This window comes from Gavialis gangeticus, unplaced genomic scaffold (assembly GCF_001723915.1).
Source record: "Gavialis gangeticus isolate Ggan-Ray unplaced genomic scaffold, GavGan_comp1, whole genome shotgun sequence".
NCBI classification, from domain to species: Eukaryota; Metazoa; Chordata; order Crocodylia; family Gavialidae; genus Gavialis; species Gavialis gangeticus.
This window is the reverse complement of record NW_017729029.1, coordinates 60053236-60068580: the sequence shown is the minus strand read 5'-3', so window position 1 is coordinate 60068580 and position 15345 is coordinate 60053236. Positions and strand designations below refer to the sequence as shown.

General features: G+C 43.4%; 1 protein-coding gene across 1 annotated transcript in view; it reads left to right on the top strand.

Moving 5' to 3' along the window:
• The window catches only part of DCHS2 (dachsous cadherin-related 2), a 124349-nt gene that overhangs the window by 38086 nt on the left and 70918 nt on the right, over positions 1 to 15345 (top strand). The window contains exons 6-9 of the mRNA XM_019521054.1: positions 1521 to 1708; positions 1945 to 2044; positions 11657 to 11814; positions 13409 to 14249. Of these exons, the coding sequence (XP_019376599.1) occupies positions 1521 to 1708; positions 1945 to 2044; positions 11657 to 11814; positions 13409 to 14249 (1287 nt within the window). The remainder of the gene's footprint in view (positions 1 to 1520; positions 1709 to 1944; positions 2045 to 11656; positions 11815 to 13408; positions 14250 to 15345) is intronic.

Genomic DNA, 15345 nt, shown 5'->3' with positions numbered 1-15345 from the left:
ATGCACATGGCTCCCCTGCCTGACCACCCTCCTCCCACTTTCCCCAGCCCCCTACAGGCTGGAACTCTGCTAGCCTGCAGAGGCCTTGCTGCAAAATCCATGGGTGTCTCTGCTAAAATGAGAAATCCATGTTTTTTTCCAGTAAGAGGGGAACCTGATAGCTTGTACAGCACAAATCTGCAGTCTGAGATTCCACTCTGCTGGGGCGTTCAAAGATATGGTCCGCAGGCTGGATTCAGCATGCAGAGCCATATCATCCAGCCCTCAGTACTGGCCCTGGGCATGGCAAGTTTGGACACCTTTCCCTTACTACATGCTGGATCTAGCACTCTTGGCACCCTCTCCTGATGGCTGCACACAGTGTCCACTCCAGATGGTCCTAGGCAGGCATCGTGTGCAGTTTGGGTCCTGGACTGTTCAGAGCAGGCTCTGCATGCAGTGCAGTTCCAGACCAGCCACAGCAGGCACAGGATCAGACATGGGGAGCGGTGGGGGAGGTGGTTCCATGGGCCCCCTCATGCCATATCTAGCTCTCACTTTGGCTCCTACACACAGAGCCCACTCTGATCAGTCCAGGACCTGCATTGAACATGGCTCACATCCTGATCTGGCCAGAGTGGGTGCTGTGTGCAGCTCGTGTCCTGATCCAGCCAGAGCAGGCACTGTGAGCACTGGATCTGGAATTGGGGTGGAGGTCCATGGGCCCAAGTCAGGCCATGGGGCTGGCCCTGCAATGTTCATGCAACTGTGGATGGGTCCCATGCAGCTCACCTGACACACAGGGCTGGATGAGTTTGATACACCTGCACTTTGCAAATGCCCTGCATTCCCATCTTCTAGCTATTCTAGAATTCCAAAATAAAACTGCTGTTTCAAAGCAAGGCCTCTTAGAATAGACTTACAAAAGTTCAAAGGGAAGCAGAGAGAGAGTATAGTAGAGAAGGTCTCAAAATTGTGTAATAATATGAGTTAATCTAACAGAAGTTCTTCAGTCACTTAAAAATCATCAGATATGCTTGAGTACAGTTGAACATCTGGAGAGAGGACTGTCAGATTTGTTCCCTGGGACCTACAGCCTCAGGGTATGGTAGAGATAAGGTAGTTATCAGCAGTATTGAGAGTTTTCTAACTCTTAAGATCAGTCAAGATAAGATAGGGCCATTTGCCCATGAGTTAAGGGCTACACTGTGTGTTCTTATTCCTGGAATATAATGAAAAAAACATCAGATAGTTTATTTTCAAGTAGCCATTCTGTTTCATTACATGAAATTCAGGGACCTTGGTCCTGTGAAGACGATAGTATTACCCTGAAATACACAATCAGACTTGGATTATTTGTGTGTTTTTGTGAGAGCAAATATAGTTAGCTGGGGTTTTGCTATATGCAGTATGCACCATTATTTTACACTGTGTGAGGTACATTGCATTGAATTTTATGTAATATGTTAAGATAATATATTATGATTTATGTTAATTCAGTACTTCTGTCCTTTTTTTCCTTCCCTTTATTTTTTCATCAGGTGAAATTATAAATGGCGTTGCATTAGATCATGAACAACAAGCCCATCACCAATTGGTCATACTAGTGACAGACCATGGAGTTCCACGACTTAATGCCACAACAACCATATATCTCTCAGTTACTGACATCAATGATAATCAACCTATCTTTCCTCAGATCCCATCTGGAAAAGAGCTAGATATCAAGGTTTGTAATAACTAGTTAAGTGACCTCGTAAAGATCAGCCAGAGTGTTGTTTTGAGCACCACCTTGTGGTATAAAACTTGAATTGTAAATAAGATTTCCCTACTAATTTCAATATAGACATCAGTATTAGGTTTAATGAAATAAAGTCCAAAATGAACTGTTTTGTGGTGAATTAATTCATTTTAACACTCATTTCATTTCTAATATGCACTTCTAAACAAGCTGTTTGATGACAGGTTTTGGAAGGACAACCAGGAGGCATGCTTGTCACCACTGTGTTTACAAAGGACCTTGATTCTGGAAACAATGGTGTAGTGTTATGTTCAATAGCACCAGGTAAGAATTGATAACTGCGATGCACAAAAGAGAAGGTACTGAAGCAATGAAAGGATTAGTGGAGCCAGCTTGCAATCTTTGATTCTTATTTAGACTTAGGCCCTATTACAATATTCCAACACAGTAAAGGGGCTTTAAAGCAGGAGTTGACTACATTTACAGTACAAATAGGAATTGGGTCATATCACAATATTTGAGGAGGCATGAGCAGACATCATCTTTCCCTTCACCCTCTCCCTTGTTTTCCCAGAAGCTTTGTTGTTCCCAGTGAGGGATGGCTACAGAGCTGTTATAAACTGCAGCTCACACAAGATTAGGACCATAATTGTCCATAAGCATATACAGCAGAGTTTAAGGTTTCAATCAGTTATGGGCAACTGTTTAATATCTTAAAAGAAAAATGATCTCTTCTTTCTCATGACCAACTTAAAATCTTCTTGCTATAGGAGTCCATAGCAGTCTGAGAAAGCGATCAGAGGGATCAAAAAATAATCTGGGCAAACAGTGACGCTTATGTTCTTTAGTTCATGTTTCACCTTTTATTTAGCAGCAGATTCTCTAGATACTGCTTAACAGTCTGAAAGCATGTTGGCTTGCTTGCTTGCTTTTCGTTTTCCCCATACATCCATTAGTACCTCACTCCAATTAAGCTTCCAGTGAAATCAGTGGGAAAACCATCCAAGATTTCAGCAAGAGAATGGGTGGGACATTAATGTTGATTAGAGATGTAGATGTGTTCTTTCTGTGTGTCTGATGTAATGTACTTCATCTGTTATGTAGGGCACAGCTTTACTTCTAACAATGAGGAAAACATGGCAGGTCCTCCAATTTTGCTACATTATTTGTCCAAGAATACAAAATGTGTTAAGAATAAAAATTTATTTCTGAAAAACTATCAGTGAGGAGTTCACATACAGATGCCATAACTTATTTTTTTATACCCTGCTTTGTATCACAGGATATATGGAGTCCATATCTTTTATGCTTAGTATTTTTCAATTTATAGTATTTGATATATAAAGTATAGTATTTGATTGAAAACAGCTCTTATGTCTCTGAGTTCTACATTTTCCCAACTGCTCTTTTCTGAATAGTTAGAGCTCAGCTTTGTGCCCTCATCAGTTTATACTTGTCATGATTATTTGTTATTGCAAAGTAAAGAATAAAAACTGAAGTGCCACAAAAGTGCATTACTTCTCACTCTGAAAAAGAGGCAGTTGCAGTTATCTCTGCAAAATAATACCATTTATTTAGTATTATGTGATAATCACAAGATTCTAAGAATTAAAAAATATGGAACCAAATTGCCACTTCCTTGAAGGAGAGCAAAGAAGACTGTAAACACCTTTGTGTTGAGCTAAAGATTTCTCAGAAAATTATACCCTCTATCAAGAAAGTGGTGGGAGCTGCTGAGTAGGCAACAGCCAAGGCCTCTCAATCTTGTACAGTCAGAACAATCCAAGACTGCTAAAGGAAGAGCCACTCTTCCTGGAATAGCTGTCCCTCTCCTTATCTCTGTAGCCTTCCTTCTCTTAAGCAATACAATGGATTCTCCCTAGCTAAGAACAGATGTTCAGTAAGTTCCTGGCAGGAGTGCTCTAAGTATTGCACTTTACTTAAAGTGTTATAAGTTAGAGCAGGAATGACTTGAACATACATGGTGGGGGCTCAGTGCCTGTCTGCCCTGGGCAAGGCCAGCAGGTGGGGAATGCTCCCGCATGACTCCCTATGCCCTCCACCCCACCTGGCAACTGTCAGTAAAGGCTGGGATAAAAAAAGCAGGGAATGGAGCCCCTTGCCACAGCTTGCTGATTGAGGTTTCCAGGAGTGGAGCCAGGCTGAATCCATGTGGCAGAGGGGTCCCCTTCCCCTCAAATACCCCAGCTTTGTGACAGCTGCAGCACAGGGCTGCCTGGCAAGCTTTTTGCTGCACCAGGGACTGGGGCAGGTGAGAAGGAAACCCTCTCTGCCGCACGGACCCAACCTCCCTGAGACCCCAGTCAGTAAGCTGTGGGGGGAGGGGCCCTCATGGCAAGGAGGGCTCCCTTTTTGGTTTGGCGAAAAACCAGCCAGCCAGCCCTGCAATACCCCAGCCAGCAAGCTTTGGGGGCCCACATGGGTGACGGGGAAGCTCCTTTCCCCTTCTGCCCCAGCCTCTTGACAGCTGCAGCCAGAAGCTGTAGCGTGGGGCTGCCTGGCCAGCTTTTTGCCACACTGGGAACTGGGTCCAGATAAACTGACCCAGTTTCTCCCTGCCACATGGACCCAACCCCACCAAGACCTGAGCCCACAGGCTTGGGAGGATGGTGATCTGTGCAGCAGAGAGGCTCTGTTCCTGTACCCCCACACCTGGCTGTGCTGGGAAGAGACAAAGCCTTTTCTTTGTCCTCTCTGTGACAGCCCAGGGGCAGGGCTGGGCTGGTACTTGCTCAGAACAGACAACTACCCGCCAAAGTTAACAAGCTACCCAGCGAGGGGCATCTAGGATGGTAGCAGAATGCAACTCACATTGAAGCATGATGCATGTGGTACAGACATTCAAAAAAGAACTCTAATCTCACACGTTTTAGTCTACCACATCCATCAATGGTTATCTTAAAGCAGGATTGGCCATAATCTCCCTACAAAGGCCAAATATGTAGCTTTAAAAAAAATACTCCAATGAATAGATTTATTTAGACAGATAAAGAAAACTTTAAAATAATCTAAAAATTTCCAAATCCTGCAAACACGAAACTAGCTATTTTGCAGTTAAAGAAATTTGGAGACAGCTGAACTTGTCTGATACTAATGTTTTATTATTAGGCTCATGGCCTTTTACATCTGTTCTTCTATTTAATAGTAAGATTCTTATATTCTTACATGACTTATATTTAAAAGTAGAAAATCAAGAATAGTGATGGACTTTGTGGTCTTGGCATATTGTTCAGTGCTGGTGCAACAAAGAAATATAATGTGATTAATTTTGGTACCTGTAAAAACACAAGCTTCTGTAATTGGCAATCTGTATGCAAAGCAGTGATTTTTTCAACTTTTAAGGGATTGCCACAAGATCAAGAGTTACATGCCTCAGTGTCAACTGTGTAGCTCTCAAGCTCTGCAGGGATGCCAGTTACTGAGTAATTTTTAATTTTTTTAACACCCTTAAGGAATGTCCAACTAAAAGAAAGATTAAATTATGTAGATAAGTTAACCATAAATGTCTAAGAGCTATTTAAGGGGAGAAGTCAGAACAAGCATTCAGGATTGAAATCTAGGTATATTTTCATACTGTGAGATTTTTCATAGATATGATTCTCATTAGTAACATAGTTAACTTGTCAGAGGGTGGCAAGGATCACATCCAGAGGCCTAGGATTTGAGAAAGGGGGTGTGGGGGTGGCCACCCCAGCTGCAGAGGTTGCTGCACCCCTGCTCCCAGCCTTCTCCTTTGGTGTAGGCAGGAGCCTCTAGGGACCTTTCAGAGTTCCCAGATCACATGAACATCCCTGCCTTTCCCTCCAGGCTCAGGGCATATCCTCCCCTTCAGTCATTTCCACCTCTAGTCCCTGCTGCTTTCCCCACTGTCCCCAGGGGCAGGGGAAACTTCAGAGCTGCTTCTGCCCACTGCAGATGCTTGCCCTAGGTGGGAACAGCAGCAGCAACAATAGGGAGGGGGTGGCTTTCCCCATATTGCTGGGTCCCTGCAGGAGCAGGTGCAAGGAGCTGCTGCTGCTGTAGCTGCCCTAGTGGAACCCAGCTTTCATGATGCCCAGTTAGAGTGGGCAGGAGCAGCTCTGAAGAGTCCCCTTCCCTAGGACTTCAGGGAAAGCATCTGAAGTGGTATATCCGAGCACAGTGGTGATGGAGGGATTCTCTTCTGCTTTGGAGGTTTTTTTAAGTTCCCAGGTGTTTAAGCACCACAGTTCAGTCTGAGATGGGGTTATAGCTGTGCCACTGTACTCCCTCTGGGTCCACCCCGATCACATCTGTCATAGACAAGTACAAATGGCAGTTCGTATTGTCTAGGGTGGGGACTGACAATCTTTTTGCTGCCATGGGATAGAAAGTGCAACCCAGTCCCCTGCTGCAAGCCACAACTTTATACCTCCCAATGTGCCCAGGCCACCTATGCTTCTCATCAGCCCAGGCCCCTGGTACTCAACCCCTTTGCAGCCTCTTTCACAGGCATAGTGCAGGCAGGTCCATAGACTGCAGTGCTGTGGAGTGGGGGTGGACAGCACAGCACAGCACATCTATATGTCCCTTGATCCCCTGTGCTGCCCCAGGCTGGATTCGAAATCTTTGTGGGCTGAATTCAGCCCATGGGTTGTGGTTTGCTAACCCCTGCTCTAGGGGAAGATGGAGCTCAGAGCACAGCACAGGTGGGATTCCCATGTGGATCCTGTAATATTCCTATTTGTAGGGGCAGGGCATGCCCCTGTCTTCCTCTTTTCTATTGAATACTGTTCTTTCCTCCTCAGTGTGAATTTAAGCTGAAGCTCCTGAGTTACATTTACATTCAGAATGTGGTTGGGATGAGCAAGGCTCAAAGCATCAGAAAACTCATTTAGAGCTTTTGTGTTGGATACAATTCCATTGGAAATTGGATAGAAAAAGAAAATAATAGTAGATACTATTAGATATTGAGGCCCCTTATATTTGAGAATGATCAAATTATATTCTCCAGGTTTTGGTAGAGTTGGGCTGATGATCCAAGAAAAATATGAGAGGCAAGGTTTTTTGTGGGTAATATCTTTTATTGCACTAACTGTGATGAAATACCCATTTAAAATCTAAGACCTGAGGAAGGGTATGAAGCCCATGCCTGGAGTAAGACCTCAGGAAGGGTACTTCATACCTAAAAGCTTGTCTATATCCTTCTCAACTATAGAATAAAAGATATGAGTAACAGCTATGACCCACAAAAATCTTTTCTTGTTGCAAATGATATTTTGTGTTTAGATGACCTCAAGATTTTTTGGAACAGATTGTGGCTGCTCTTCTCTGAATGCCTGTGTCCAAATGGTCTTAGTGCTTCTGCTGCAGCTTGTGATAACATATTATGTGGTGCTCCTCAAGTATTTTCACCTTGCATCACTAGAAATTAACAAGGAAAGGAGAGCTACTTCTTATACATTATGTCCAAATATCCCTGTTTGTCAAGCTTTGGTTGAGCTTATGTATTGAAGTAGGCAAGGTGGAAGAAATATTCTTTAATGCTTAAAGCTCCTTTTTTAAGGATATACAGAACTGATACTTGTACTTTGCAAGCACTTGTTCAGTGGGTGTACTAACATGAGCTGCAGGCACACCACAATCAAAAGGAAGCAGACCTGGGAAATTCAAGCTTTCCACCTCACCTTCAACCTTAGAAGCTGACAGAAGGCTGGTTTTTAGGTTTCACTATGAAAAGAGTGAACTAGTTGCTATCTTTGAGCGCAGATTTTATGGACACATTTCACAAGACACAATACTCCTCAGATAGCATTTGAATGGCGGTAGTTGTTGATGCAAATCACATATATTGCAGTTGGGACTAAAAGCAACTTGCATAAACTGGATTGATATTATCTCTATCCAATTCATTTTTCTCAGCTTCTCTATGAAAAGTTGCATATAAAATTAATGTAGTGTTGCATACAAACAGATAAATACATGACAATTATACGCGTCAACAGGGGAAATTGAGGTTGGAGATTAGGAGGAGTTTCTGACTCTGAGAGTGGCCAAGCACTGAAACAGGCTAAATAGAGAAACTGTGGAATCTCTATCCTTGGGATTTTTCAAGAGCAGTTTAGACAGACACCTGGCTGGGGTGGTTTAGTCATTAGCCTTAAGCAAGGGGCTGGACTAGATGACCTTGTGTGCTCCCTTCCAGCCCTACTTTCCTATGATCCTATGATCTAGTTTTTATAGCTTGGTGGAAGAAACCCTTGTAAGAAGTGGGAGGTACGAGGTCAAATCACCTATGGCTGAGAAGGGCTTAGAACCAAGGTTTTCTACTTCCCAAGTTCCAAGTTCTCTAATCCCTGGGTAAAAGGTGGATCTAGCCACTACCATGTCTACTCTCAGAGTCAGGAAAAAGCATAGGGGATTGGAAATCAACAGAGGCACATAATACTCAGTTTGATTCACATGCCTAAGGGAGATCAGTTTAGACATAGCCCTCTGCTGAGTGTTTTATATTGGCTCTTTTTCTGAATTGTCCTTTACAGCTTCTCTCTTCTCCCCATCCTGTGTATAAAGTATCTGTGCACTACACTTTAATTGGATTCTTCTTTAGAGGAACCAACTTTTTTCAGAGCATAGGGATCCTAGGCACCTAACCCTGGTCAAATTGGATTACTTGCAAAAACTCATCAACACTCCCTATGGGGCTTTGGGCAGTCAGGGAGCAGCGTAGAAGAGTGAGATAGTGGGTGATGCTGATTTACTCCCTGCATGCTGCCCTGCCTTGTGAGGGTTTGTGGGGAATGTGCATGTGTGTGTGTGTGGGGGGGGGGTGCCTGGATTCTAGGTCCTGGGAACCAGCCAAGGGTGAGAGGAAGGAGGGGGAGGTGGGGGCAGTGTTCAGCAGAGCTTGCCCAGGTGGTGCAGTCTGCGGCTGCTCCCGCGGCACTCCACATGTGGCTAAGCCTCTTTTGGGGTAGCCTGTGCCACAGTCCCACCCATGCCCCAGCCCCAGCCCCGGCCACTGCACAGCTTCTGGAGGGCAGTTCTTGGTGTAGCTGCAGCCAGCTGAGTGCAGTTCTGCTCCTCTTGCTTTCAGCAGGAGCCAAATGACTGAAGCTTCCCCTCCTCCTGCCCACTCAGAGCACTGCAGCAGGGGCAGGAGTGAGAGGAGGAGCTGCTGCCAGAAGGGAGGAGAGCAGAGCAGAGCAGGGCAGCACCTGGACATCTGCAGCCACACTGGGAACAGCCCTGCCAGAAGCTGCACATGCTGGCCAGGGCCCAGGCTGGTGAGGCTGTTCTGCTCCCCTGACCTCCAGTGGTGGCTTCTTCTCCTGCTGTTGCTCCTGCTGTGCCACTTCAGTGAGGCTGGCAGTGGGGGAAGCTTCAGCTGGGCAGCTTCCAGCCCAGCACACAGGGCTCTGGCTCCAGCTCCTAGCCACTTTCCATCCAGTCCACCTGCTTGTAGGTTGGCTGCTCATTGCTCCGTGTAGGTGGAGTGAGTGGAAGACAGCTAGGAGCTGGAGCTGGCACCCTACACACTGGGGCAGGAGCTGCCCAGCTGATGCTCCCCCTCACTTGGAGTAGCATATCAGGGACAGGAGCAGGAGGAGGAGCCACTGCTGGAGGTGAGGGGAGCAGAATAGCCCCACTGACCCAGGCCCTAGCCAGTGCACACAGCTTCCAGTGGGGCTGTTCCCAGTGTGACTGTAGCTGGCTGGGTACTGCTCTACTCTCCTCACCTCCAATGGTGGCTCCTTCTCCTTCTCCTGCCCCTGCTGCACTGCTCCAGGCAGGTGGGCAGGTGGGATGCTTCAGGTAGGCAGATCCCACTGGAGGTGAGGGGAGCAGAGCAGCACTGGGAACAGCCCCATTGAAAGCTGCATGCCCTGGTTGCGGCCTGGGCCAGTGGGTGGGAGTGGGTGGGGCTTGACCCTATGCAGAGTGGCGTGGAGGCAGCTGCGGACTGGATTCAATAGCTTCCTATATTGCTTGTTCAAAATATTAAGGTGCAAATATTTTTCAGATGGAGTAAGGTAATTGTATACATAAATGGGCATTTATATGTGTAGCTATCTAATTTGTATGTGCAAATTTGGGGAACATAAACAGCTTCATGCTCAGTTAGGTGCTTATGAAAATATATCCTTCTTTTGGATATTTTCTATTCTACATCTGTATCAGATTTATTGTTTTACCGCAGTTTCTTTTTTGAATAGCAGCTGTATACTACATGATTTTGTAAGACACACAAACACACCTTATTAAAAATACATATGGCAAACTGTTGTATACACACTATTTTAACATTAGAATTTCCCAGTTTTTAATAATGTATTACAAGTAGCTGGTTTTTTTCACATTTTGTGTTAACTGGGAGGTAATAAATACTAGTATGAGGTAGTGGCTAGTAGTAATTCAAATGAGAGCTTGCCAGTTACTGGCCATATGGCCACATTCACAAAGCATAAAAGTATAGGTTCTAGCCATTTCTGATTTTGTTCTGGGATAAATAGCCATAAGATTAAACTCTATATAATACAAGTGTGGTTTTCATATATATATCTTGAATTCCTGGTCAGCATGAATGCAAAGTTACATCATCATCATTGCACTTCAGTTGGAATAGATCAGGGACTTTTTGAATTTGGATTCTCATAACCAGTGAGGGAACCCAAAACACCTTTTCCCGGCACAGTTTATTTTTCCCTCCATACAAGTTCAGTTGATAAGGCTTCATCCCTTCCCTGCCTTTGCTTACTTACACACTCAAGAGATAATTTAACAGACCTAGTTGGGTGTTGCCCACTTGTGCACAGATTACTGATGTAGGCATTGAACGAAGCAAGTACTATATATTCTTTATCTCCTTTTTGTAGGTAGATAAATATTAGGGCTATGCCAAGCTTTGTTCTCTTATTCAATCCAGTGGAGATTTGGCCCAGTTTGGTGGCCAAATCTCTGAATCTGAATCGAATCAGAGGACCCTTTAATCTCTCTGTATCAAATTGGAACCTTCTGAATTGATTTGGAGAGATCTGGAAAGATTCGGTGATTCGGACATAGACACAGCTTTAAATGTTTTTTCTACGTACTTGTAGGTAGCAGGCAGCTCGTAAATGTTATGATGCTGAGGCACATGGAGTGTCCCACAGAAGTGTGGCGGGGGGGGAGGGGGTCCCCAGTGCACTCGGCAGTAGACCCGGAAGTGGACCAGAAGCATTTCCGGTCCACTTCTGGGTCTGCCAAAGAGCACGTGGGACCCCCTTCCCAAACCCCTCCGGTGACTGGTGCCTCCTGGGTCTGGGGGGGCACATGGGGTCCCCCTGCAACTGATCACCAAGCCAGGAAGGTGCGGGGGGCCCCATGGCACTCTCCCCAGTGGACCCAGAAGTGGACCAGAAGTAATTCTGGTCCACTTCCGGGTTCGCCACTGAGCACATGCTCCCCCCACCCCGTGCTCCTGTGGGATGCTCCATCTGCCCCTGCATTGCAGCATTCACAAGCCATGCCTGGTACCTCAAGGTATGTAGAAAAAACATTTAAAGCTGTGTCTGTGTCTGAATCGCTGATTCTCTGAATCAGCATCAAATCTTCAGATTTGGCCAAACTGAATCAGGGATGGTGATACAAATCAACAAATAGAATCACTGACCCTGATTTGGGCCAAATCTGAATCCAAATCAAATAGGGCATGTTTCGCACACCCCCAATAAATACCTTTGAATTGAGCCCATTAGAAGCAGGTCAGAATAATCATGAGTTTAATCAGGAGAGGTGCTGACCGCCCCAACTCCCATAGAAATAAATGGGAACTGTAGATATATTCACTTTGTACCATTAACTACAAAGCATGTTAACAATATGTTACTATGGGGGCATTTGGACAATGGACATTGTATGTTCAACAGTTGAATTAAGAATTAATTCTTTCTTTTTTTTTTTTCTTTTGTGCTATAGAAGAGAGTTTAGGTCCCTTCCAGATTGATGCCAGCAATGGTGAGTTAAGGACAACTGACTCTCTTTCATATAATCAGAGATCTAAATACAGAATAATTGTCACTGCAAGTGACCAAGGAATGCCTCCCCTTCAAGGACACGCAACTCTTAACATTCAGGTACCATTTTACATAGCACAGATTAGAAACATGTTGCTAGAATTTCAGTTCATTTAAAAATTGGAACCCCAAAGGATGAGAATGTGGAAAATAAAATGTATGGTGTGAACTTGAGAGCCTGTTATCTCATGTTATCTCCTGGGATTTTTTCCAATCTTGATGTTATTGAATGAGGAAATTGCAGGGGACAGATACATTTTCCTCATTTCATTTCCAGTATTATGGGTTGACTTGCAATTATAAGTCATATTCCAGCAAGAGGAGATTATGAAGTGAGGAAAAATATCCCATGAAAATAGTTAAAACTGGAGATCAAAGTAGGCAGAAGGAAAAGTAAATTTTAAAAGGAAAATACAGTGGATGATGTTTCCCCACTGTATCACACCTATTCCTTTATTCAACCTTCTCTTACACTTCAAAGAACAGGAGGGTAGCCTATCCCCTCTTGCTGGCCTATATGGGAGCTGCAAAGTGACAAGCTCAGCCATGTGAGGAGAGCATTAAAGCCATTGTCATGTATTTTTGTAGCTAGCCACATATTACTTGGCAGAACCACAACAGATCTGTTTGGCAGGGCCTTCTGTAAACCCAGTGTGGACACAGGAACTCTTGGAGCCCTTTCAAAAGGGGAATATTTCAAAAGGGTAGCGGGGGGGGGGTAAGTTCTAATTGTCACGTGTGAATGAGCTGAGAACAATTTAAAGACAGCAAACCTGCTCCAACTTAAATATTCCTTCATCTAGGGTTAAAGTTGGAGTAGGTTTGCTGCATTTGAATTGTTCTCAGCTCATTCACACACACTGGTCAAGATGTATTAGCTTTTGAAAAGGCTCCAAACTTTCAGGTGGCCACACTCCTATATATATTACAAGTTGAATGCCACCCAGAATACTAGTCATATGTCTTTGGTATGAAAGTTAATTTTAGGCAGCTTTAAAGGGCACGCCATTCATGTCCCAGTCAGAAGGCAAATGTAGTTCAACTGTTGAAGAATTTCTCTAATTTTAAACCATTACAATGATATGTGATGTAGGAAATTCTATGGTGATGTAACCACCCCAAAATCAATTACCTCTTTAACTTTGGGAAAGTAAATAATGGCAAATATTCATAATAGTTAAATAAATGAAGGTGTTTAAGAGCACCACCAAAGAAAACACTACGGTGTAGCTTTTTTTTTCTCTGATGCTCATGAGATTCAGTAGGAGAGAGAGAAGCTTCATTGCTTACCCTGTTGCAATCATGAATGCAGTACAGGAAAAAAGATGAATCTGGGTAATGCCTTACTGGATAATACTTTTGAATGGCGGAATATTTCCTGAGGATAGATTTTAATTCTTGTAAAATGTTTGGAGATGGTGTTTTAGCCATAAGCTATTAATAAGCTTAACAGATGGTTTAAGCTTCTTGTGACAGTATATCAGCACTATGCCAGTAAAGCGGTTGTTCTAGCCTTGATGTATATGAAAGCTAATGTGGTCTTCCATGCACAAACTACAAATGATTAGACCCAGTAATTAGTTATAATAAAATACATTACAGTAATGCCAATAATTCAAAAGGAAAAAAAATAAACAATTTTGTGCTTTTTCAGGTAATCCCACTGCCCAAAGGGAGTTCTATCTTTTATCAAGATATCAAGCACTTCATCATACCTGAAAATTTTAAGCCTGCACAAGTGTTGAGTTCTATAAAGTTGGCTGGTCATCATCCACAGGCCAATAGAAAACTGCATTTTAGTATTGCTGAAGAAGATGACCATGAACATTTTGAAATAGATAGTTCAACAGGGGAGATCTTTCTTTCCAAGGAACTTGACTATGAAACAGTTTCTCACTTCCTTCTGAGGGTCATTGTAAAGGATTGTAATAAGAATCCTCCACAAAACAATTCTGTTTTCCTCAATATTGATGTAGAAGATAAAAATGACCACTCCCCTTATTTCCAAGAGGATTTCATAGTGATTGGCATAGAGGAAAATGTACCTGTTGGCACCTTAGTATACACATTCAATGCAAAAGATGGAGATGGCAGTTTTCTGAACAGCAAAATATGGTATTCCATAAAAATGAGTGACACTGGTGAAAATCCATTTTTCATTAATCCTTCATATGGCACCTTGATCACAGCAGTTCCGTTAGATAGAGAAGTTACTCATTCTGTGGTCCTGACAGTGTCTGCAGCAGATCAGGCAGTAAATTTGACAGATCGCAGACTTGGATCCCAGACAGCAAAAATTGTCATTTTAGACATCAATGACAACCGTCCCAGTTTTGTGTCTTCTCCTCTTGCCTATGTCATGGAGGATGCAGAGATAGGCTCTCTGGTGCATCACATAATTGCAGAGGATCCAGATGAAGGAAGAAATGGACAAATTGCATATCATATTTTTTCAGGCAATGAAAACAAAGTATTTATGCTAGATAAAACCACAGGTACTGTAAATTCTCATCTGTTTTCTTCTATACATAACTGTTATATGGTGTTCACCACAACAGCATTCCAGCAATGCATTAAGCAGTATGACTGACATCTGTCACATGATTGTCTGCTCATCCTCAGCCCAGCAGAAGTGTCTGTATTTTGTCTGGACTTTTTTACATACCAACATGTATATGTACTTATATGTTTATGTCAAAGGCAAGATCAAAGAAATATGCGTTTCACGTAGAAAGGAAAGTAGTCCATTGAGTAGTCCTCAGCTTCTGTGAGAGTTTGTTCAACAGTCTAGTGCCAGTCCCATGAAACCTCGCTCCTCCACAAAAACTGTAACTGCTATCACCATGACCATTTAAAACATGAATGCAATTTTCCTTGGAATATAATAGTAGTTATGGCCATTGTTTTAAGTTATGCTCTCATTTCCTATTTTTTGTGATTAGTAGCTGGTGTTGTTTGTTTCTTTGGTTGACTGGTTGGTGTTCTTTTGTTCTGTTTTGTTTCTGAAGCACGTGTAGCAGCCAAACTTGCCTTTCACCCTACTTCAAGTAACATGGACACAGAAATATTTTTAAATGAAGATTTTTAAATGACCAATGAAAACCCTATCACAGGGGTAGATTAAATGCTACATTTCCTACACTACACTATAGAGAGATTACACATACACACACACACAAATGTAGGGACCTACCTACTTTGCAATTTTGCAGAAACCATGAAATCTGCAATTGTCTGTGAAATCAATTTTAAAAAAGTCTTAATAAAAATAAAATGCTGGCTCCTCACTGCCTCACAGCCTGCCCTAGAGGGGAAGGCACTGGATGCCAGGGCAGCACAAAGGACAGCCAGCAGCCAAGATGGCAGCCGCCCCTTGTCCCTCCTCCCCCTCCACGGCCTCTCCACCAATCAGTGGCGAGGGCTAAAGCCACTGTGAAATGCCTGTGAAACTGGATCTTTGTGCTGTGACCAAGCCGCAAAAATTCCTTTTGGCCATAAATTTCTTTGGCCATAAAATTAAATAGGACCCTATACGCACATGTGTGTGTGTAAATATGTAAATTAAGCACTACCTATATAAAAAAGTGAGAT